Genomic DNA, 23585 nt, shown 5'->3' with positions numbered 1-23585 from the left:
CACACAAGGCAAGGGCTAGCTGTGACTCTTATCTCTTGGTAAGTGTTCCAGGCCAAGGCTGTGTGCATGAAAGACTTCATGCAAAAGACTTTCCTAGCACGAGACGATTAAAGTGAAACAAGGTCATAAGTATCGGGCCCTATTCTGATAGATTGGTGTTTTTTTAAGAGGAGGAAGAGACACCAGAGAGTTCTCATTTCCTCCCTGTCATGTGAGAACACAGTGAGAAGGTGTTTATCTACAAGCCAGAAAGAGAACTCTCACCAGAAACTGAATCAGCTGGCACCTTGATCTGTGACTTCCAGCCCCCAGAACTGAGAGAAATAGATTTCTGTTATTTAAGCCACTGAGTCTATGGTATTTTATTATGGCAACCTAAGCAGACTAATACAGGCACCAAAATACTTCTTCCTTCCAGTCTCCTACCCTTGTCAGAATCCTCTCGTGGTTCACGGTTTTTGGAATAGGGTGGTTGGTACCTAATGTGACAGCAGTCATTTATTTTGAACAATGGTTTGATGGTTTTGGGGGACCAAATTTCAGTCACTTTTTTCCAAGGGAGGAAAGCAAAGAAACTATATCAGGAACTGACATGGGCTCAGGAGTGCTTGTGCCTCAAGCTTCTGCTACCAGAGACAGCGCTAGACTTGCTTGTGAATGTCCTCCAAGTTAATTGCATCAGAAACAGGTTTAATTTGCTTTTACTTATCTAACCTTAAGATCCAAACTTTGTTTTGCTGAAAGAAATAAAGTTTAGTAACATTAGCATCTAAATCATGTTTTTTTAGACGGGTCAGAAATGACAGGTTCCTTGGGTTTTATATCATGACATACAAACCTTATGTTCTCATTTTTTCCCCAGCTCTCAAAGTTAGGTTATCCTATATGCAACATTTACAAATTTGTCATGCTATGTCATAACCTTAGATAGGACATTCAAGAGGAAGAGATCTGGGACACGTGCTAGGCACTTTTAATTTGTCATCTCATTTATTCCTAAGTGCAGATGTAATTGCAGAGAAATTTCATTTCTCTAAAGTATATTTTTTTTCTCTGATTCAAGCTGGTTTTGCCCAGCTAACAGCATTGTGACTCACTTGCTTCTTTCTGCCTTTAACCTCTGTATGCCTGCTCCTTTAATTATTAAGTCTCAGGACATAAGATTAACTGAGCTTCAGGCCCATAATCATGAGGACAATAGGTTTCAGCTGGACATTAGATTAAGGATAACATCCTGGCTTGGATGTGTTTCAACCCTAGGCCAATCGAAGCAGAACAACATACCCACTGACCACGGGACCATATGTGGTGGCTTGTGGCTCATTCCGAAATCAAACACAATGATCAATTACCTCATCCCTCTCCAACTGTCCAATCAGTAGCACCCACAACCCCAACTCCTAGTTTCCATGATTACTGATTTTCCCCTATGTAATCTGTATTCCTGAGACACTGGGGAGCCAGGCCTTTGAGCGATAGCTTGCCTGTGTCTCTGGGACTTGCAACTCTCTAATATACTTTCTTTGCTGCAAAACCTGCACGTATCTCTTCATTGGCTTAGAGGTGCGCAGACAGACCCCTTTTTCGTCTGGTAACACAGGCGGTGTTGCCCCTAATTTAGTTGAGAAAATTAACTCAGAGAAGTAATTTGCCTAAGATGACACTGCTAGTAAGAGGCAAAGCTGTGGATCAGACCTAGGCAGGCTAGGATCCAAAAGTGCATATTCTTTGAACAGTAGCATTCTGCACTGGGAGTGTAGTTACTTTGTAGTTAGAGAACTTTTAAAAATCTAGTAGTGATGGACAGGCTTCTTTGGTCCCAACCACTCTTGTTTGTGGCTATAATGACTGTAAAACACATGTAAGAGTACTCAAATTCCTCAGTATTATGACTGCCTGTGTGAATGGAGGTTAATAAAGATCATTAACTAATGCAGTCCAAAACCATGACCTAGAAGTCAGTATGTCCTGTTTAAGTATTTGCCATTTTGCCAGACAGCCAAACTGTGAAAGGTAAGTGGCTGGGAGTACATCTACTGGGAGACAGAACTTAATCAGAGCAAAAGTCTATCATATGGGGCTCTTCATCATCAGGTACAGAGCAATGGAAGCCACTTTTCATGATTCCAAAAGGCCTTGGAAGACTGAATATCCTTGAGGAATAACAGAATGAAATTGTTACTCCAGAAGACACTGTCCTATGTAGAACCTCCTTTTACTTAATTCATGAGTCTGATCACCCATGCCTGTAGTCCTGCCATGAAAACATCTAAATAAGCACGTAGATCCACTGTGGTCAATAAATGTAAAAATAATTAATGTTAGTTGTAATTCATATTAATTATTTTTCCTCAACCTTGAGATAATAGTCTGGGGTCAGGTTTACTTTTAGAGCCTGCGTTTTGCTTGGATAAATTCGGTTAACCGCACTGTGCTCTGAGCTGAATGGTCCTTTTCTGCTTCCTGAGCAAGAGCTTGTCTGTCTTCTAAGGACTCCTCTCAGTTCCTGCATTTCACGTAGGACGTTTTACTGGTTAGATTTAAACAATGTCCACAACAGGAAAACCCAGAACCGGGGTTAAAAATGTTGAGGCGCATTTGCCAGAAGACCCACGTCTTGTACAAGGAGAGTCAAAGTAATAGGGAGGGCCACTTCAAGGGCGAATTGAAGAATAAGACGACTATTTGCAAGCAAGGAAAGAGTCCAGAGACCAGTTGTCTCCGTGCTCGTGCTTTGCAAATCGTGTTTCTCTGCTACAAGGAACACTAAATTTCACCACTGAGAGGAAAGATGGCCCAAGTACGTGCATCTCCGTTTTGGTCACTTCGCTGACAAAAAAAAAAAAAAAAAAAAAATGCCTTGAAACGGATGCTCCCTTGGGAAACCCTGACGTCCGAAGGCGATAGGCACTGGGTCCCGAGAGGGCCTAGAGTTGGGGCCACAGGGCGACAGCTGCGGCACGCTCTGGCGCGCAGGATCCGCACGGCACTGAGCGCGCGGGGCACTCCGGTGCTGGGCTCTGTGCTCGGTGTTCCACGCTCGGCCCCTGCAGCTGTCAGTCAGCGTCTTCGGCCCGCCCCTCCCGGAGCTCGACGAATCGTAGCCGGGGGTCGGGGCTTAGGAGACACAGTGGGTCCAGGAAGCAGGGGCCGGGCGGCCTGGCGCAGCTGCGATTGACCAGGACGTGTGTGTCTCTAGCCGCGAGGGAACGCATAGCGGCAGGCCGGATCCGGAGGTGAGTGCAGACTTGCAGGTTGGGTGCGGGACCGGGCTGCTGCCGCCCGAGCAACCCATTCCCCGGCCTCGCGCTCCCCTCTCGGCTTCGAAGCCCTTCCTTCCGCGCGCGCCGGCTCCTGACTCCCAGTCCCCGGCTTTGGTGCGGAGGAGGTGCAGCCGCTGGGGACACGGCTGGGGGCGTTGGCGCCTGGAAGGAGATGCTCCAGCCCATGGCAGGGGCAGAGTTGGAGCCCTTGGCTGCCGCAGCGGATCTGAATCTCCCAGCCGAGGCAGGTCCCGGCAGGTAGGGGGCGGGGCAGGGCGCGAGCATCTCCCTCAGTTTTCTCCACTTGCTGCAGCGTGGGCAGGTGCAGCCTTAGCTTGGCGGAGCCAGACCCCTTGACAGACGCCGAAGATCCCTCCCCCTGACACCTTCCTTGACCCAGTGCGGAGCACTTGGCGACGCCTCCTCTTTCAGCTCTAACTTCCGTCTCATCATTGCTCTGGGCACCAGCTGCCTCTTGGCTGGCGGTGCTCTCACACTGGACTGATCTGGCCTTACTGACATCAGATTCGGGTCGTACGGGGAGAAACGAGTGTGACTTTATAAGGTGTGATTGAGAGACGCTGGCCTGTTGCCAATCTCCGCTTGATCACAGGCCAGAAGTATAGTAGTGGTAAGAGGGAGTCTCAGGCAGTATTTTTTTAAAAAAGATGTGTAATTGCCTAAAATTTTCCTTGCTTTTCATTATTTACTCTAAAGGAACAGTTAAATTTCCTAAAGATAAAGAACCACACTGCCCTGATGGCTCTCCCCACTTCTCACTGTGGTTAATTATCACTTGGAACATCAGGGTGTGCTTGAAGCTGGCGGGACTCCCAGACCCCAATTGTCTGATTCCGCAGTGGAGGCGTAGCACACTTCCTCCACAGTGTTTGGGTTCTGTTTTCCTTTGACTGTTTAATATCTTCTGTTCATGTCTGTTATCCTCAGGATTTCTCTGGGCCTGATAAAGTGCTTTGTGTGTTACTGAGAAGGGAAACAAAAGGATAGATAACTAACCAGGGGTTGGCTGTCCCTTCTGCCCCGTAATTGGGTTGTCCTGAGGGGACAATGTCAGTTACAATTCAAACATCATTTCGGAAAGGCCATCCCTGACCAACTTATACAAATAACACTCTCTGGCCACCCTTTCTAATGGTTCTCCTACCTGGCTGTACATTATAATCATCTGGAGACCATTTTAAAAAGCTGTTTTTTGGAACCTACTCCCACAGATTCTGTCTGATTCAATTGGTCGGATGTAGTCCAGATACTGGCATTTTTAAAAGCTTTCATGATGGTATTAATGGGCATGCAAGGTTGAAGGCCATTATCTATCAGCATGCTCTATTTTTTCTTATAGCACTTACTACTCTGTGACTTATTTAACTGATATATTTACTTGTCTACCTCTCCCCACCCACCATGAAAGCATGGGCCCCTGCTTTGGAAGAAAAGCAAGGGAAGGCCCAGATGAGTCAGCTCTTTGGGCATATGAGGTAGAGGTGAATGAAGGAGAAATGGGATCTGGGGAAGCAAGTCCTGCAGATGTCCCTGCTTCATCTTTGTCCAAGGGTTGACCTTATTTGGTTGACCCATCATTGTTACTGTCTGGGATGAGTCTCTGTTTCTCTCTGTAGGCCCTGCTCGATTAAGTTTCAAGGTCTTACTCAGCACCCTATGAAAAATACAGCTGCTCTTTGGAAAGTTTAGATATCAATATTTAAGTTTGGGTATATTCTATATAAATCTGTGCTCTTTTACATAAGGGTCCATGTATTCTGAATTAAAATTCCAGACACTTGCTCTGATAAGTAAAATTACATTTATGTGAATAGCAAGTCAGAGTATTTAGGATGGGGACTGTCCCAGAAACTGAATGTATGGTTGTCCTCTAAAAATATTCTTTGCGAAATGATTCTCTAAGAACATTAGCTCCCCAGAGGACGGGGTTGCTGCCTCATTTCCTGTTTAGTACTGAACTTAAGTATTTCATTTGTGTTATTAACAATTGCAGTTCCAAGTGATGTGAGCAATCACTTTGTAATTCTCTTGTGAGATAATGGATAGGAAGTCAGGTACCTAATGGCAGTCTTTTATTGCCACAGGCCATAAAAAAATTAGATTGACTGGTAAGTAGTCTTAATCAAAATTTGGCAAAACAAACCATGCATTTTACTTTTTGCTTGTCCTTTGAAAATAAATATGAAGCATGAGTAAGTGGTGGACTGACACTTCAGAAAGATTTGAAAATAAGACTGCTCAAGTTTAAATTGGAGTAATCATAATTTTTAGATCTGCCTAGATGTCTCTTGTTTTCTGTAGTGGTAGGATGAATTGTTGAACTACATGATTATTCTAGCCTTTACAAAAAATAACATTTGAAGCTTATATCTTTGGTTTATATTTTTTTCAGTTATATTGCTATTTATAAAGTTTTGACCTTTAGCTCAGATCTGAGAGTGACTTGCCATGTTTAAGTTTATGTATATAAACAGCCAGTTACCATTTTTTATTGGTAGGAAAGGAAATGTTCCTATCCCCACTGCTCTCACTTTGTTGTACTAAAGTCTGTGTTACATTTCTGTGCTATAAAATTGTAGCCTTGATATCGGATATGTTTTCCTTTACTTCATTTTCAGTATCTTTAACCTGTAACCTTGCCTCTGTTGCAGCAAGAAGAGTAGTATAAAAATGAAAAAAACATCAACATGTGCATTGAACGTGGCAAGAAAAGAATAAGGGCTACTATCACGATTACTTGAGTTTAGGATTTTACACTTAGGAGGGAAACTTAGATGAAACTCTTATTTCTTGGTTCTAATAAGCATCTCTCCTTGGGGACTGGAAATTTTCAAAACAGGTAAATTAAATTAAGTTAAATTATATATTTAATCTTTTTTTGTTGTTGATCTAGGAGAATTTTTTCTAGAGTCATTCTCATTCGGGACTATTGTTCTTACTCCATTCTAAGGCAATTTGAGATACTAAAGGATATTTTCCCTCTCTCTTCTTGTTATAATGCCTAGGTTTAATATTTGTAGGAAAATAACGGAAACCTATCACCTATTTCTTCTTTTACTTTGAAGTCTTTCGTTTTAAATTGAATCGTTTTCCTATATCTGATTTAATGCTTCATTTCTCTTATGTTTTGTCTTTAATTATTACTGTTAAAAACCACCTATATTCTTTATATTTGTGATTTTTCTTTCCTGGTTAAAAATTAGAACATAAAGATGAAGGAGGAAAATGAAAACTGCCCAGAGGTGACAACTATCAACATTTTAGTATATGTCTTTTCAAAGAGAGGTCTGTCTGATTGTGCTCCTCAGGCTACATCTATTTAGATATACAAATGGTCTCTCAAATCTTAATGCACTACTTGCTCGTAGTAGGAAGTCAAGTCTTTTCCTGGCATGACCCTCCATACGATTTTCAGTAGAAGTCCTTGGCCATGAGCGGCTTCTTGCATATTTTCATTGTTGCCTATAGCCCTATAGTTCCCTTAGCTTCGAGGTCTCCTGCTTTTGCCTTCCTTCTGTATCCCTCACTGCTGCTGTGCTGCTTACTCACTGGCTCTGAACCATACTGACATCCTTTAAACTGATGGTGTTCACACAGTAAATAGGCCATGCCTACCATGGTGCAGCTGAACCCCCCCAGAGCCTCATGTCTGGGGTTTTCCCTCTCTGGCCATCAGGGAGTCCTGATTCTTATGGCCAACTCTTTGAAGAGCAGTTGGGGCCCTGGTGACGAAATTATTTCTTTTTATTTCACAGCCATTTTCTTCCCAGAATTTACAGGGTGGATGGGTGCCTGGGTGTTGGAGAGGGGCAGTGTTGGGCAGCCATGAAATGGTTAAGTGCTGTCTTTCACAGTACCTGGCATCCCTGTGAAGGTAGCCAGGAATGGAAGATTTATTCCCCTTTAATTTAGGAGAGTAACTACTGCTTGCCTTACATGAGTGTAAGCTTTTCTAGGGGAATTTCTGGCATTTAGTATAGTGTTCAGTACAGAATTAGGCCTCCATAATTATTTGTTGCGTGGAATTAACGTATATCATGTACAGAGTTAACTATTGTGAGAGAATCAAAAAAGTATGATTCATTGTTATCATTAAGTTGTTTTTTTCTCTGATATATGGTTTCTTTTTTTTAAAAAAATATAGTCATAATTTGTATAAGTGGGCAGACAAATACAGAGATTAGCTGAGTAGTGACAATAGTAAATGCTGTGGGAATTTTGAGGATGGAGAGTATATTGCAATAGTGGAGCCTTGTCTCCTTTATGAAGGTGGGGTGAGGAAAGGTTGTTGTGGCGTGGGGATGGATTAGACGGGGAGTAGATGAGAAAGAGAATAGGGGGCTTGTCAGATCTAAGCCAAAGTTGCAGGGAGTGTTGGTGCAGTTGAATTATTCTGAGATCCTTTGCACCATGACTGTATACCCTTGCCACCTTTACTTCTCCATCCTGCCCTCCACGGAAAGCCTTGCTGGGAAAAAAAAATACTAGCACTTTCTCTGTTTACCTTTATCAAAAAAGCAACTAGAGAGAACATTTTTAATTCATTATGTGGGAGAACAGCTCGGAGTGACAGACTGTGAAGTCCTCTGCTCTAGCAGATGTGATGAGGATTTGGGTGTCCTGTAGCTACTCAAGCTTAACTTTCCTCTCCTAAATCTTCAAGGCAGGTGTCTCTCCTCCTGTGTCTTGTTACTCAGCTGAGGGAGCATCAGGACCACATATGTGGTGGGGGAGCTAGAGACCTAAAGAGTATTTCCTGTCTTCTGCCATTCAGAAGGATGGCACTCTGTGTTTCAGAGGATGGCAAGCTGGTTTGCACAGTATCCCAGAACTTCTCATAAAATCACAAGGTTTTCTCTTAATGCTCTTTAAATATAATTACTCTAGTAATGTTATATAATTTGAACTTTAAGGAAGGGAAGTGATTTTATTTACTTAGACTTTTGTAGAAATTTAACAGTTACTTTGATGTTGCAATTTCTAATAGTTTGAAGACATTCTTCACTGCTCTCTTAAAAGTTAAAACCTGAATAGATAGTAGGACCAATATCATTGTATTTACATAGAAGCTTGGGGTTGGGTTTGAGTAAATTCCTTGGATGTGGAATAGATATTCCTGTGCTCTGGCTCTGCTTTCTCCCCATGACTTTGGGCCTTCGATAAGGTTAAAGAAGAGAAAAGGTGGTATCTTTCTTCTTACCCCATCCTAGACTGTTACAATTGGTGATCTGTTCTCTCATCTCCCTTCTGTGAAGGAGTCCTTTGAAGAAACATGTGCTTCTCAACTCAACCCCAGGCTCTCCTTTATATGAAAAACTCTTAAGGATACGAGCAGAAAAGAAGCAGATTAAACTGAAAGCTCATCTGCAGCTCAGAAAAATAAAGACATGGAGTTTTGAGGAGTGAAAGTAGCATGGTGTCAGCCATGGGTGATCAAGACACAGCCAGATAATGTGGATCACTTTCTTCAGACTACGACTTTTCTGCTGTCTGCTTGCACTGTTGATGGTGGTGGTGCTGGTCATCAATGTTACTCAGGTAGAGGTGAGTACTTAGTATATTCCTTCATAGCTAAGAGATTTGGGGCTAACTAGCTTGTATCATCAGGAAACTTATGGTCATAGTCCTTGTTTTCATTAATTCAATAAGAATTTGAGTGCCTACAATGGTTACATACTGTGCTAGTCACCAACGATACAGTGGTGAAGTCAACAGTAATGATTTCTTCACTTATGGAGCTCATATTCTAAATGTGCATGGGAGAAAATAATAGTAATAAGTAACCATAATCATATAATAATAATAGATGATAATTAGAAATTGTGAAAAGTACCATAAAGAAAGAAAAGTGGGTCACTCTGGAGCTTTAGAGTGATGAAAGAAAGGCTTTTCAAGGAGGGGACCTTTTAGCTGATTCCTGGCAAAAAGCTGGAGTATTTTAGGGAGGAATTTGACTGATGAGTCTGTTTTGAAGACTATGATATGGCACTCAAGGGCAGGGATCGTGTCTTACTGAATGCTCACTGGTGCCTGGTAGTAAGAAGGTAATATTCTATATAGTAATATTCTCCTTCCCCCACCTCTGCCACCCTCTGCATGAACTTATATCACCAACATGTATGGAGTAGTTTCTATATAAAAGATGCTGTCTTTTTAGTTCTGTTGGCTTGTGGTACTTCTCAGATTACAGGTCCAGCTTAATTATGGTATTTCTTTGCTTATTAGGTTTTGCCATGGAGTGAACATATGTGTCCCACAAACATACCAGCCCTGTGGGAGCTCAGGTTACTGTTCTCTTTCATGCTTTCAGGTGGTTCTTTCCCCAGCCTCTAGTAGTTTCATTACACACATGTGCTCTTAAGTACTCTGCTGAATACTCAAGTGGGACCCCTTGTAAATCTCCTGAGTTCTCTGCAGCCCTCTCCTTCTGTTCCTGTGGATTTTCATCAGCTTGGTCTTTTAAGACTCTCAGCTCCACCATGCTCCACCTGGGTTCCCCTCCCTATGCTGCAGCTTGGAGATGCTCTCAAAGATATGAGCAAAGGACGGTTACAGAACTATTTCCTTTATTGCCTGTCTTTCAGCCATCATGTCTTTTGTTGTCTGATGTCCAGTGTCTGGAAAGTGTGTATATATTTTGGCTTTTTAAAAAATTGTTTCAAGTAGAAGAGTAAATCTCACTGTTTCTCTATCTTGGCTGGAAATGGAAGTTTTAGACTTGATTTTGAGGGGAAGGAGATAATGGAGAAGCTGGGGAGGAGAAGGATTAATGGACCAAAGAAAGGAGGAGAAGAAGGGGTCTAGAGCACAAATGGAGCATCATGAGTGTCCCTGTTATCATTTTAATAATAATCGTGTAGGAGGAATCATGCTCCTTCTTCTGACCTAAGAAGAAAGATGTCATGATGGTTGGCAGCATAGATACATTTGCTACTGGAGGGTAGGACATTGAGGAAGTTCTTGCCTAGAGTGGAGGTAGAGGTGGAAGGAGGGTGGATCCAGGAGATTTATGTGTAGGGGCTTGAAAAAAATGGGGTTGGGAGATGGAGCTGACCCTGCAGGGTGACAGAGGAGCAATAAATTTCAATAAATTTTAAGCGGCTTTGGGTAATATAGACATTTTAACAATATTAATTCTTCCAGTTCATGAACATGGGATATTTTTCCATTTGTTTGTCTTTTCAATTAATTTCATCAAAGTCTTGTAGTTTTCAGTGTACAGATCTTTCACTTCCTCAGTTAAATTTATTCTAAATTATTTTATTGTTTTTGATAGTGTTGTGAATGGGATAGTTTTCTTTATTTCTTTTCAGGTGTTTCATTGTTAATGAATAGAAATGCAACTGATTTCTGTATATTAATTTTATATTCTGTGTCTTTACTGAATTTGTTGATTAATTCCAACAGTTTTTTGAGTCTTTAGGATTTTCTATATATAAGATAATATCATCTGCAAATAATGACAATTTTACTTCTTCCTTTCTGAGTTGGATGCCTTTTATTTCTTTGTCTTGCCTAAATGCTATGGCTTATACTTTCAGTACAGTGATGAATAAGAGTGGTGAAAGTAGGCACCCTTGTCTTGTTCCTGATCATAGAATAAAAGCTTTCAATCTTTTATCATTAAATATGATATTAGCTGTGGATTTGTTGTTTATAGCCTTTATTATGTTGAAGTATGTTCCTTCTATCCCTAATTTGTTGAGAAGTTTTATCATGGAAGGATATTATATTTTGTCAAATTTTTCTGCATCTATTGAGATGATCATATGTTTTTATTATCTCTTATTCTGTTAATGTGGTGTATCATGTTTATTCTTTTGTGTACATCAAACCATTCTCGCATCCCAGGGATAAATCCCACGTGGTCATGTTGTAAAATCTTTTTAATATATTGTTGACTTCTGTTTGCTGATATCTTGTTGAGAACTTTTGCATCTATATTCATCAGGGATATTGGTCTGTAGTTTAGTTTTCTTGTAGTGTCCTTGTCTAGCTTTCATTATCAAGATAATACTGGCCTCATAAAATGAGTTGGGGAGCGTTCACTACTCTTCAATAATTTGGAAGAGTTTGCGAAGGTTTAGTGGTAATTTTTCTTCAACTCTTTGCTAGAATTCTCCAGTGAAGCCATCTGGTCCTGGGCATTTTTATGTTGGGAAGTTTTTGATTGCTGATTTAATCTCCTTACTTATTTGAATGTTCACCTTTTCTGTTTCATCCTTCAGTCTTCGTAGGGTATATGTTTCTAGGAATTTATCCATTTATTTTAGGTTATTCAATTTGTTGGCATATAATTGTTTATACTGTCTTTTATTATCCTGTATATATCTGTGGTTCAGTTGTAATGTTCCTCTTTCATTTCTGATTTTATTTGAATCTTCTTTCTTTCTTAGATTAGCTAAAGGTTTGTCAGTTTTGTTCAAAAACCAGCTCTGTTTCATTGATCCTTTCTATTGTTCTCATGGTCTGTTATTTCCACTGTGATCTTTGTTATTTCTTTCCTTCTGTGAACTTTGGTCTTAGTTTGTTCATCTTTTTCTGGTTCCTTGAGGTGTAAAGTGGGTTATTTGAGATCTTTCTATTTATGTAATATATACATTTATTGCTATGAATTTCCCTTTTAGAACTGCTTTAGCAGTAGGTTTCCCATAGGTTTTAGTATATTGTGTTCATTTGTTTTGAGATAATTTTTAGATTTTTCTTTGACCCATTGATTATTCAGGGATGTGTTAATTTCCACATATCTGTAGATTTCCCAGCTTTCTTCTTGTGTTAATGTCTAGTTTTTTACCATTGTGGTTGGAAAAGATATGTGGTATGATTTCAGTCTTCTTAAATTTGCTAAGACTTGTTTTATGGCCCATCATGTGATATGATGTGGAAAATGTTCTGTGTGCACTTGAGAGGAATGTGTATTTTGCTATTGTAGTTGGAATGAATTTATATCCGTTAAACATCTGTTAGGTCCATTTGATCTAATGTATGGTTCAAGTCCAGTGTTTCTTTTTTGATTTTTTTGTTTGGATGATCTATTCATTGCTTAAGGTGGGGGCAGTGAAATCCCCTGTTATATTGTCTATTTCTCCCTTCAGTTCTGTTAGCGTTTACTTAATATATTTAGGTGTTCCAATGTTGGATAGGTATAGATTTATAATTGTTATGTGTTCCTGATGAACATATATAATGAGCTTCTTTGTCTCTTGTTACTGTTTTTGGCCTAAAGTCTATTTTTTCTGATACCTGTATAGCTACACCTGATTTCTGTTGGTTTCCATTTGTAATATCTTTTCCATACCTTCAGTAGAGCCTGTGTGTGTCTGCAAATCTGAATTGAGTATTGTAGGGTGCAATATTTGGGTCTTGATTTTTTTTATCCATCTAGCCACTCTGTGCCTTTTTATTGGTAAATTCAGTCCACTTATATTTAGAGTATTTATTGACATGTAAGGACTTAATAATAATGTCATCTTATTAATTGCTTACTGGTTGTTTTGTATTTTCATTATTTCTTTTTCCCTCTGTTTCTCCCTTCCTTTGTTAATTGGTGATTTTCCATGGTGGTATGCTCTGTTTTTCTTTCTTCCTCTTTTATGAATGTGTGCTTTTGCTTTGTGGTTACCATGAGGCCTACATATCATAGATAAAGCAGTCCATTTTAAGCTGGTAACTTCAATCACATACAAAGCTCCACCCTTTTACTCTTTCCCTTTTTTATTTTTGATATGATGAGTTACCTCTTTTTATATTGTGTAGTTATCAAATTATAGTAGATTTAGTTATTTTGAAAACTTTTTTCTTTAACTTTTATACCATAGTTAAGTAGTTAATAAGCCATTCTATTACAGAATTAGGGTTTTCTAAATCTGACTGTGTATTTTTACTAGTGTGTTGTATACTTTCATATGTTTTTATGTCATATGATTAGCATCTTTTCATTTCAATGTGAAGAACTCCTTTTAGCATTTCTTGCAAGGCAGGGCTAGTGGTGATGAATTCCCACAGCTTTTGTTTGTCTGGGAAAGTTCTTATTTCTCCTTCATACCTGAAAAGTATCATCGCTAGATAGAGTATTCTTGGCTGGCAATTTTTTTCTTTCAACACTTTATTAAAGAAATCATTAAATTTCTTAAAATTATTAAAGAAGTAAACTTTCTGCTCACTTCTCCCTGTCTCCTTCTTCTCAGATTTCAATTATTCTAATCTTTATACATTTGATAGCATTCCATAGATAATATAGGCTTTCTATATTCTTTTTCATTCTGTTCTCCTTTGATTGGGTTATTTCAAAGTTTCTGTCTCTAGTTCACTTATTCTGTCTTCCATTAGATCTACTCTGATGTAAATGATCTACTCTGATGTAAAATGAAAGATTGCATCTTTCATTTTATTCATTGACTTCTTCAGCTCCAGAATTTGTTCGCTTCTTTTTTATGATTTCTGCTGCTTTGTAAATTTCTCATTTTGTTCATATATTTTGTTGAATTGTCTGTGATTTCTTACATATGCTTGAGTTTCCTCAGATAGATATTTCGAATTCTTTATCAGCTAGATTGATAAATTATGTGCTTTGAGCTTGGTTATTGGTGGACTATTGTTATCTTTTGGTGATGACATTTTTTTTTTGTTCACATTCTCTGTAGATTTGCATTGCCGCTTTTATGCTTGAAGTAGTAGGCAGCTCCTCAGATCTTTACTAGTTGCCTTCAAGTGGGGTAAACTGATCGTTGATCCTGATATATCTGGGGTTTTCTCTGCTCTTGTATAAATACACCTGTTCCACACTTCTTGCTTCTTCTTGTGACACAAATCTTAAGCTTTTAGGTCTTCTCTGATTCTTATAACCCACCAGGTTATTTGTTGTTAACTTCTTTTGTTTTCTAGAAGGTGGCACTATAGCTCAAGCTTGTGGTTTCTCCCTTGCCCACAGATACTGGTCTGTTTTTCTGGTAGCACTCTGTTTACCAGACTTGCACTTGCCACCTCACTTGGGAGCACACACAAGGAGCTGGTCACAGAGTGGGGGGTAGGTATGGGTTTAGCACTCAGAGTGTTGGGGGTTTCCGTGGACTGGGTGGGAAGGTTGTCGGTGAGGTTCTCCCATAGGCTTGAGTGTACTTCCAAAATCCTAAGCTTAGCAGGAACTGTATCCTTTTCATGCTTTTTGATGTTCTTATCTGCCTTTCTCCCACAGTCTCCTCCTTCCCAGCCATCATAGAGATCTCACCTTAGTACTCTGGATGCTGCTGGAGAGAAATGGGTTTCTCCAGCAACATCTGCCTCAGTGAGGGTAACTGGGCACTAACTCACCACTTCTCTTCTCCCTCTTGGGATAAGATGCTGCAGGATATAGTTCAGCCCATGCTGTGTCATGTTGGGGGAGGGGCAGTGCTGGCAAAGTTCCTCTTATGTTCTTCATTGCACCCAGACTTATTTTTCCCCCTTCATTGCATGCTGTTGTCTCCTTTTAGGAAGGTGGGATTTCTACAATTTTTCTTCTGTCTGAAGGTATCTTCTCAGGTCAGCACTATCTAGGTTTTCCCCAGCTTCAGCTCTGAGGGGTTGGGGCAAGTTTACTGGCTCCAGTGGCTCTGTAGCCTGTACTGAGGTGTATCTGCCTATTACCAGATGCACATGTGGGCAAGACTCCTCCAAGGTCTCTTAGCATCTGGTGCTGGATACCACAGTTCCCTCAGAGGCACTTTGGTTTGGACGGTTGCCTAATTAGTTTTTACAAAGGGGGACATAAAGGAGTGTTGTGATGCTGATGTCATGATGCTGACATCAACTCTGCTAAAAATTTTCAAAGTGATTTTTGTTTTTCTTCTCTTACCCTTTTTAATGGAAAAATAATACCATATACTCTTTTAAAAGGAAGGCTCTTAATGAAATCCTTTCAGCTGAAAATGTCTGCACGTAAGTGTAAAATCTGGCCCAACACTTGTTTTGGTACAGCCTAAGAACCAAGAGTGGTTTATAAAGATGAACATTAGCAATAGAAAGAGAACACTGACTTTGATGTTATTCCCTCCCAAAGAATTCTATTCTTCTCGTTATTAGACTTGTATTACAAAAAAAATTGTATTCAATTATTACTAGTATAATTTTTTTTACAGCTTTATTGAAGTTACTATTATAATTTGAATTTCTACTGATTCTAAGAGGATCACTAAAAATCCCTGTGTTTTGGGATTATTTTTACCTTATATGGGATTATTTTTTATCTCATATAGGATAAAAATATAAGGGGTTTGGCATAGATGGAGAGTCTGGGGCCTTCTTTAAGTGGATTGTAACAGGTAATATTAGCTACTGAGGAAAGTAATTTTTGGTATTGTTTTGTTGTCGTTTTTTTTCCCCCTTACATATATCATGGCATAATATAAGATACAGTTTCCTGGGTTAGGTACTGAAAAGATTATGCACCCAATTTCCATGTGTGTTTGGGATTTGTGCCACAGCTCTCAAATATTCTGTACCTGTTTTTCCATTCTTTTTTCTCTTTGCTTTTTAGATTGGAAATTTCTATTGACATATCCTCAAGCGCAGAGATTCCTCAGCTGTGTCCAGTCTACTAATGAGCCCTTCAAAGGCATTCTTTATTTTTTTTACAGTCTCTTTGATGTCTGGAATGTCTTTTAATTTTATTTTAAAGACTTAATTTTTTTTTAAGAGAAGTTTTATATTTACAACAAAATTGGGAGGACGTGTTTTGTGCCAGTCTCAGTCTCAGTCTGTTGATATCCAGTGTTGTGTCTTCACTGGCCCTTGTGGTTCTTCTTATGCTTGCAAGATGCACTCAGCAGTAACCATCAGGAAACTTTGAAAAAAGAACAAGGGCCTCATAGGTCCTAAAGGGTACACTACATATCTGGGGCCACACAGTGAGGTCATGGGTAGAAAAAGAGGGGTAGCTGTGGGCCTGGCGTTCTGCTTTTATTGGAGTCAAGGGTGGGGGCCTGGGTTTCATGGGTTCACTCTTTATTAGTGAATTTAAAATATAAGAGTGGGAATTTAAAGCAGAGGAAGAGAAAAGCAAGTGGCCCAAATGGTCAGTTATCTAAATCAAAAATACCTGAAACAAAGGAGCCTGGGGAGAAAGAGTACAGCCTGGCTCTTAATCTAGTTGTGTGGCTGGCAATGTGTTCTTTTCAGTGAGCCATCTTTGATGTGGATGCCTCTTTGAAATGGATCTGGGCAATCAAAGTTGAAGTCAGGCACTTGCATTACAAAACAAGGAAAACCAACTGTCAGGGTTTACCCTACAGAAAGATTACAGAGATTTCCAAATACTACCTTTCCCCCACAGGTGCATGGCCTCCCCAATTATCATCATCATTTATCAGAAAAGTACTTTTTTTTTTTTTATACCAAGGATGAACGTACATTCATACATCATAATCATCCAAGGTCCATAATTTACCTTAGAGTTCACTCTTGGTGTTGTACATTCCGTGGGTTAGGAAAATGATAATGACATTTATCCATCATTTTAATATCATGCAGAGTATTTTCTTTACCCTAAAACTCCTCTTTGCTGTTTGGCATTTCTTTTTGATTTTTTCTTGGAATTTCTATTTCCTTACATTGCCCATCTGTTTTTGTATTTTATCTGCTTTTTCCATTAGCACCTTTAGCATATTAATCACAGTTGTTTTAAATTATCTGATCTGATTATTCCAGCATCCCTGCTACATCTGAAGCTGGTTCTGATGCTTAATGTGTGTTTTCAAATTGTGTTTTTTTGCCTTTGAGTGTGTCTTGTAATTTTTTTGTTGAAAGCTGGACATGATGAACTGACTGTGTAAAAGAAACTCTGATAAATAGGGTTTTAGTGGTGTGGTAAGATGTAGGGGAGGCGAAGCGTTTTATAGTCCAATGATTGTCTCAGTCCTTTAGTGAGCCTGTATTCCTGGACTGTGAACTTCAAAGTGCTTCTTAGTCCTCTCTCAGCCCCTTAAGTTGGACACAATGGTTAGAATAGGATGGTTAATAACATATGTCTCTTACTCCAGTTTGGTTAGGCTCTGATAAAACTCCAATAGGTTAGCCTCTGATAAAATAATTTCTCTTGAGGTCAGACCTTGTTAAGAAGAACAGAGTTCTCTGATACATTTCAGAATGATTTCCTTTGTCCAGTATTTACTGTGGGAACCTGAGTGAGCTCCTGGAGGTAAAGCTCCCAAGTGTGGTGATCCACTATGACTATTCCTTGTCTTGATTTCGCTGCTACAGTAAGATAGCCCTGTAAAACTAGTGCGCTCTAGTTTTTAAAACAATGTTATCTCAAACAGTTTTATTAAAATTTAAACTGAAGCAGAAATTTATTTGGTTGAATATAAGGAGATTTATTTTAGCTGTGGTTTCTGTTTTTGTGTCTTTCCTTTCAGTACCTGGACCATGAAACTGTTTCAGCCACATTTGTCGACAGTAGTGGACAGCTTGTTTCCTCCCAGGTGACAGGAATTAGCCGGAATCCTTACTGTGGCTATGAGCACCAGACTCTGTCCAGCCGGGAGCGCATGGAGGAGGACTCCTTACTGGCTGCCTCACAGTGGCAGGTGCCTGATGTGGGCCCAGTCCCCTTTTTGAAGAGCAGTGACCCTTCTTCCAGCTACTTTGTCATCTTGAACTCTGCAGCCTTCTTCAAAGTGGGAAGCCAGCTAGAGGTGCTGGTTCATATACAGGATTTTCAAAGAAAGCCCAAGAAGTATGGTGGAGACTATCTGCAGGCCAGAATCCACTCCCCAAAGCTGCGGGCAGGGGCCGTGGGCAGAGTGGTGGACTACCAGAATGGGTTTTACAAGGTCTTTTTCACTTTGCTCTGGCCAGGCAAAGTCAAAGTGTCCATAACTCTGGTCCACCCCAGTGAGGGAATCAGAGTTCTTCAGCACCTACAGGAAGAGAAACCAGACAGGGTCTATTTCAAGAGTCTCTTTCGTTCAGGAAAAATTTCTGAAACTACCGAGTGCAATGTGTGTCTTCCTAGGAGTCTGCCCCTGTGTAACTTTACAGACCTCTACACCGGAGAACCCTGGTTCTGCTTCAAACCAAAGAAGCTCCCGTGCAGCAGCAGAATCAACCATTTCAAAGGCGGGTACCTGAAGGGACTCCTGACTGCTGCAGAGAGTGCTTTCTTCCAGAGGTACGTGCTCCTTGCTCTAGAGGGTAATTTAAGAGTCCCTGTCCACTGTTTTTGGCCCATCTAGGAGACATGTCCCATTTTGGAGACTTTCTTGTTTTGGTTATGTGCTGCTTATTTCTCTCTGAATTTGGCCCAATTCAGGAGAGGTGGTGAATAAGAAAATACAGATTTGTTTTGTGACTTGTGTTTTAAAAGTGAAGCTTAGTGCTTATTCCAGTTCAAATTAAAGACACTTTACCCTTGAATTTTTTTTTTTTTTTTACCTACATACCTATGTTTTACTTCAGAACTACGTAGCACATCTATAGCCATATAAGCAAGATCACCTATTCACAGAAGAGATAAAAAAGTTATCTAAGAACCGGGCTGCTAGACGTCTTGTAGTCAGGGCAGTGTTTTAGCTTTACCTAATAAACTAAAAAAAAAAAAATTTCAAATGAGATTTTGTTAAAATCATATAAACATTTATTGACAGAAAAAAGACTGTGAATATGGCAACATTGCTGGGTTGATTGAATAATAAGCATGGGAAGCCAGGAATACCACAGCAAATTAAGTTAACAGTTTTGTATTTTCGAACGTAAGTATAAAATTTTTTCATCAAAATGATCAATATATGTAGTAAAGCATGGTACATATGCACTGCATTCCGTTCATGCAGTGATTCCATGCATGAACGGAATCATGGGATGATCATTATGAATTAAAATTTCTGTTTTCTTAAACAGTCCATATAGTTCTGAAGTAAAATAACATTTCCAAGAAATAAAAACTTAAAAAAGTTACATGGTCAAAAGTACAACTATTTGAAAGAATATAAAAAATGTTTCTTATTTTTAAATGAAATATGTACTTTTATAGCATTCCCTGGTAGAGAGATATTTTTGTTGTGTACATCTAAGCACTCTGAGGAATTTTATGTTTTATGTCCACTCATTACTCGGTCAGGGAGAAGTTCCTACCATAAGGTATGTGGGCCATAGGAGCTTTAAAAATAAAACCCTCTCGTTTTCCACTTTTAGAGTCACCTTCTGATCTTAACAGTTTTAAGTACACTTTTCAGGGACTCATGCCATACTTTCAGAAGGCCAGCAGAGGGAGCACTACTCAATGTGTTTACTGCACTTTTTTTGATTAGACTGTCTAGTTTTTTGTATGGCTTAGTACAAAAGGACTTTAGCATTAGTTATTATTATTTTTTAATCCTGGGTTAAATCTCAGAAATTCTATTTATTGATGACTATAAGCAGATTATTTCATTTCTTGCACTTTTTGCCTGTATATGAAGACTACTTAGATTACCCGCTTTTAGATTGTGTCGTCAGTTCATTTAGTGGCCTAGCAAAGATGAGAAAGCAAAGCTTCTAATTTCTGCAGATTCCAAGTAGGAAAAAGTGAGATCAAGGTGAGAGAATTAAATTAGTGTAAAATTTAAAAATATATCTAGCACCAAATTCTATCACCAAAAATGAAAAAAACACTTGTGAATCCAGAAGGATAAAATAATGTGTGTCCTTGCTCTTACTTGCATATCCTGGATGATGGCATTCTGTAATAGAATCATTAAGAAATTCTCCTTATCTGGAAGTTTGCTAGGAAAACCGTGTTTGAGGTGGCATAAGTTTCTGGAAACCAAACATTTGACAGACTCCTAATACTGATTTTATTTTTTGCATTGTTTACTCTATTAAAATTCTGAAAATTTGTACCAGGATAACTGAAAAGAAAAAGAGAAAGATTGAAATTGATCATCTGAAGGATCTTTGGGTATACCGGTTTGAGCCTATGGTCTGAATATGTTAAGCTGATACCCATTTTTACCTCTTTTCTTGGTGGCTCATGATGTTGCTTAATTCAGAAAGGATTAAGAAGCCTTGGTCTTTGGGTCCCTAAATGACAGATAAATAAAGTGATTTAATTTTTGTTTTTTACTATTAAGGGCAAAAAAAGTGTTGGTTTTGGGAAAAAAACAGCAGTACTTTGCTTATAAGATTCTATTAATACAAGGGAAGAGACTTTTTTGAAAGAATGAGCTTATCACATAAACTTTCCTTTAGCATGATTTATACTTTTAAAAAAAACTTCAAATCTCTAGTAACACTGCAAGAATAATAGTAATGAGCATCCATATATCTTTAACTCAGATTTACCATCGTTAATGTGATTCTGTCTGTATGTGGGTTTATATGTGTGTCTGCGTATAATTCCCCCCCACCCCCAGACTATTTGAGAGTAAATTGTAGACATCATGGCATTGAACCCCATGAGTATGCATCTCCTTGGAATATGAACTTTCTCCAAATATAACCATAACACAATTATCATACTTGGGACATTTATGATTGATACAATACTATTATTTAATATGCAGTCCATATTCAAGTTTCTCCAGTTGTCCCAATAATGTTCTGTGTAGCTGCCTTTTTTTTTTTGTTCCTGGCTTTATTGAAATATAATAGACAATTAGTTGCTCATATTTACACTATAAAATTCAATGAATTTTTTTCAATTATAGTTGGCATACAATAATATATTAGTTTCAGTTGTATAGAATAGTGATTAGAGAGCTATATGACTCACAAAGTGATTACCCCAGTAAATCTAGTACCCTTCTTCTCTCTACATATTTATTACAACATTATTAACCATTTTCCTTATGCTACACTTTGTATCTCCATGTCTAATTTGTAACTATCCATTTGTACTTTTTAATCCCTTTGCCCTTTTTACCATCCCCCTAACCCTCCTCTCATTTAGTAGCCCTCAAAATATTCTTTGTATCTACAAGTTTGTTTCTGTTATTTTTTGTTATTGGTTGTTTTGTTCTTTAGATTCTACATGTACATGAAATCATGTAATATTTGTCTTTATCTGACTAAATTCATTCAGTGCAGTACCCTCTAGGTCCATCAAGGCAATATTTTTTTCCATCCCCTTCCTTTTAGTGTGTGTGTGTCTTTTAATCTGAAGTGAGTCTCTTATAGGCAACATATGTAGGGGTCTTGTTTTCTTATCCATTCAACCATCCTATCTTTTGGTTAGAGCATTTAATTCTTTTCCATTTGAGGTACTTGTTGATAAATATGTAGTTATTACCATTCTTTATTCATGTTTTTGATACATGTTTTTTCTTCTTAAAGAAGTCCTTCCATCAATTCTTGTAATACTGGCTTGTTGCTAATAAATTCCTTTAGCTTATTTTTGTCTGGGAAGCTCTTTATCTGTTCTTTGACTCTAAATGATAGCTTTGCTGGGTAAAGAATTCTTGGTTGTAGATCCTGGGTTTTCATCACTTTGAATATTTTGTGCCACGCCCTTCTGTCCTGCAAAATTTCTTTTGGGAAATCGGCTGTCAGTCTTATGGGTGCTCCCTTGTAGGTAACTATCTGCTTTACTCTTGCTGCTTTTAAGATTCTCTTTGTCTTTAACCTTTGGCATTTTAATTATAATGTGTCTTGGTGTGGGCCTCTTTGGGTTTATCTTTTTTGGGACTTTCTAGGCTTCCTGGGATTGTGCATCTATTTCCTTCACCAGGTTAGGGAAGTTTTCTATCATTATTTTTTCTAATAGCTCTTCATGTCTTGTTCCCCTTCAGGTACCCCTGTGACCCAGATGTTTTAACCTTTAATAGTGTCCCATAAGCTCCTTTAATTATTATAGCCTTGGCTTTTTTTTTCTTGCCGTCCTGATTGGGTGTCCTTGGCTTCCTCATCCTCTATATTGGTGGTTCGATCCTCCTCTTTATCCACTCCGTTGATCCCCTCTAATAATAATATAATGTGTTCTTCATTTCTGACTGGTTCCCTTTTATAATTTCCATTTCCATTTTTATGTTTTTTTTTTAAATTTATTTTTACCTCTTTAAGTTCTCATTGAGTTCATCTACACTTCCCCTAAGTTCATTGAGCATCTTTATAACCAGTGTTTTGGACTCTGCATCTATTAGAGTGCTTAACTCCATTATTTTTGGATCTCTGTTCTGTTCTCTCATATGGTTTCTGCTGCTTTGTCTTCCATTTTGGCTGCCTTTCTGTGTCTTTCTGTGTACTAAGCAAAGCTCCTAAGGCTCCTGGTTTTATTAGTATGGCTTTGTGTAGTAGGTGTCCAGTGGCACAGTCCTGAGAGGGGTTCAGCTGCAGGCCAAGTTTAGCCCCAGCCTGTGCCCCTCTGGAGCCACCCTCTGGGGCCAGCTGTGTTTAAAGCTTCCCCAAGAGACCACGCCAGAAACCGAGGCCTGCTGCCACCAGTGTGGGTCTTGAGGATTGACTCAACAAGGAGCACCGGGACTCATGAAGGACACAACTGAATGTGGCTTGGAGGAGGCTGCAAGTTGGGGGAGGCGGAATTTCAGGGAATCCTCTGGGCAGAGCGACCTCTGTTATCCAGTTTGATGACGTCTCAGCTATGGTGGCGCTGAGTCCTCACACTGGGAGCGGGGAGGGCTCAACAGAGGAACAATGGATGCCTTCAGCACTTCTGCCTGGAAGAGAGCCTCACCTCCAGCCCTTGCTCTAACAACTCAATGTCCCTCTGTAAGTCCCTGGTGCCCCACAAGCAGCCTACCAGCGCTGGTGCTCAGAGTGAACAAGTCCATCACCGCAAAAGTCCTGTTGGACATGGCCCCTTGAGCAGCCTTGCATCTTAGCCCCCTCCTACCTTCTACAGTTGGAAGTTGATTAATTATTTCTCTCCCTAGTTGTAGGGCTCTGTTCATCTAGATTGCAGGCGACTTTGTTTGCTGTTTGTTCCATGTTTCCGTCCCAACTTTGATGTGGTTGCAAGAGGGATGAACAAAGCCTCTATCATCTACGCCATTTTTAGATGCCTCCTCTAGCTTCCTTTTTTATTTTAACTAATTTAATCTATGATCATACACAATGTGTTTAGTCATCTCTTTAATCTTCTTTAATCCAGAAAGGGTCTCTAGTTTCCTTTGTTTTTATGATGTTGAGAATTTTGATGTCACTCTTGTAGAGTGTCCATTAATTTGGATTTACCACTTTATTGTTTCTACATGACTAGATTGAGGTTAAACATTTTTACAGGAAAATTGCAGAGGTGAAGTTTTCTTTGTTTCCTTACCTTAAAGCTCTAGGTTCATGAAAACAGTTTTTATGTGTTCTTTTAAAAGTCATGTCTTCTCTTAAATGTCACTT

General features: G+C 39.3%; 1 protein-coding gene across 8 annotated transcripts in view; it reads left to right on the top strand.

Moving 5' to 3' along the window:
- The first annotated feature begins 3107 nt into the window (after positions 1 to 3107).
- NXPE3 (neurexophilin and PC-esterase domain family member 3) overlaps positions 3108 to 23585 on the top strand; it is a 33526-nt gene continuing 13048 nt past the window's right edge. For 2 of the 8 annotated variants that reach the window (XM_011386596.2, XM_023527332.1), the window contains exons 1-3: positions 3108 to 3236; positions 8540 to 8828; positions 17675 to 18429. In XM_011386596.2, the coding sequence (XP_011384898.1) occupies positions 8736 to 8828; positions 17675 to 18429 (848 nt within the window). In that variant the 5' untranslated portion in view covers positions 3108 to 3236; positions 8540 to 8735. The other 6 variants (XM_023527335.1, XM_023527346.1, XM_023527344.1 and 3 more) reach the window with 6 other exon arrangements.

This window comes from Pteropus vampyrus, unplaced genomic scaffold (genome assembly GCF_000151845.1).
Source record: "Pteropus vampyrus isolate Shadow unplaced genomic scaffold, Pvam_2.0 Scaffold1, whole genome shotgun sequence".
Lineage (NCBI taxonomy): Eukaryota > Metazoa > Chordata > Mammalia > Chiroptera > Pteropodidae > Pteropus > Pteropus vampyrus.
Note: the sequence above shows the minus strand (reverse complement) of the source record. Positions and strands in the feature narration are given on the sequence as shown.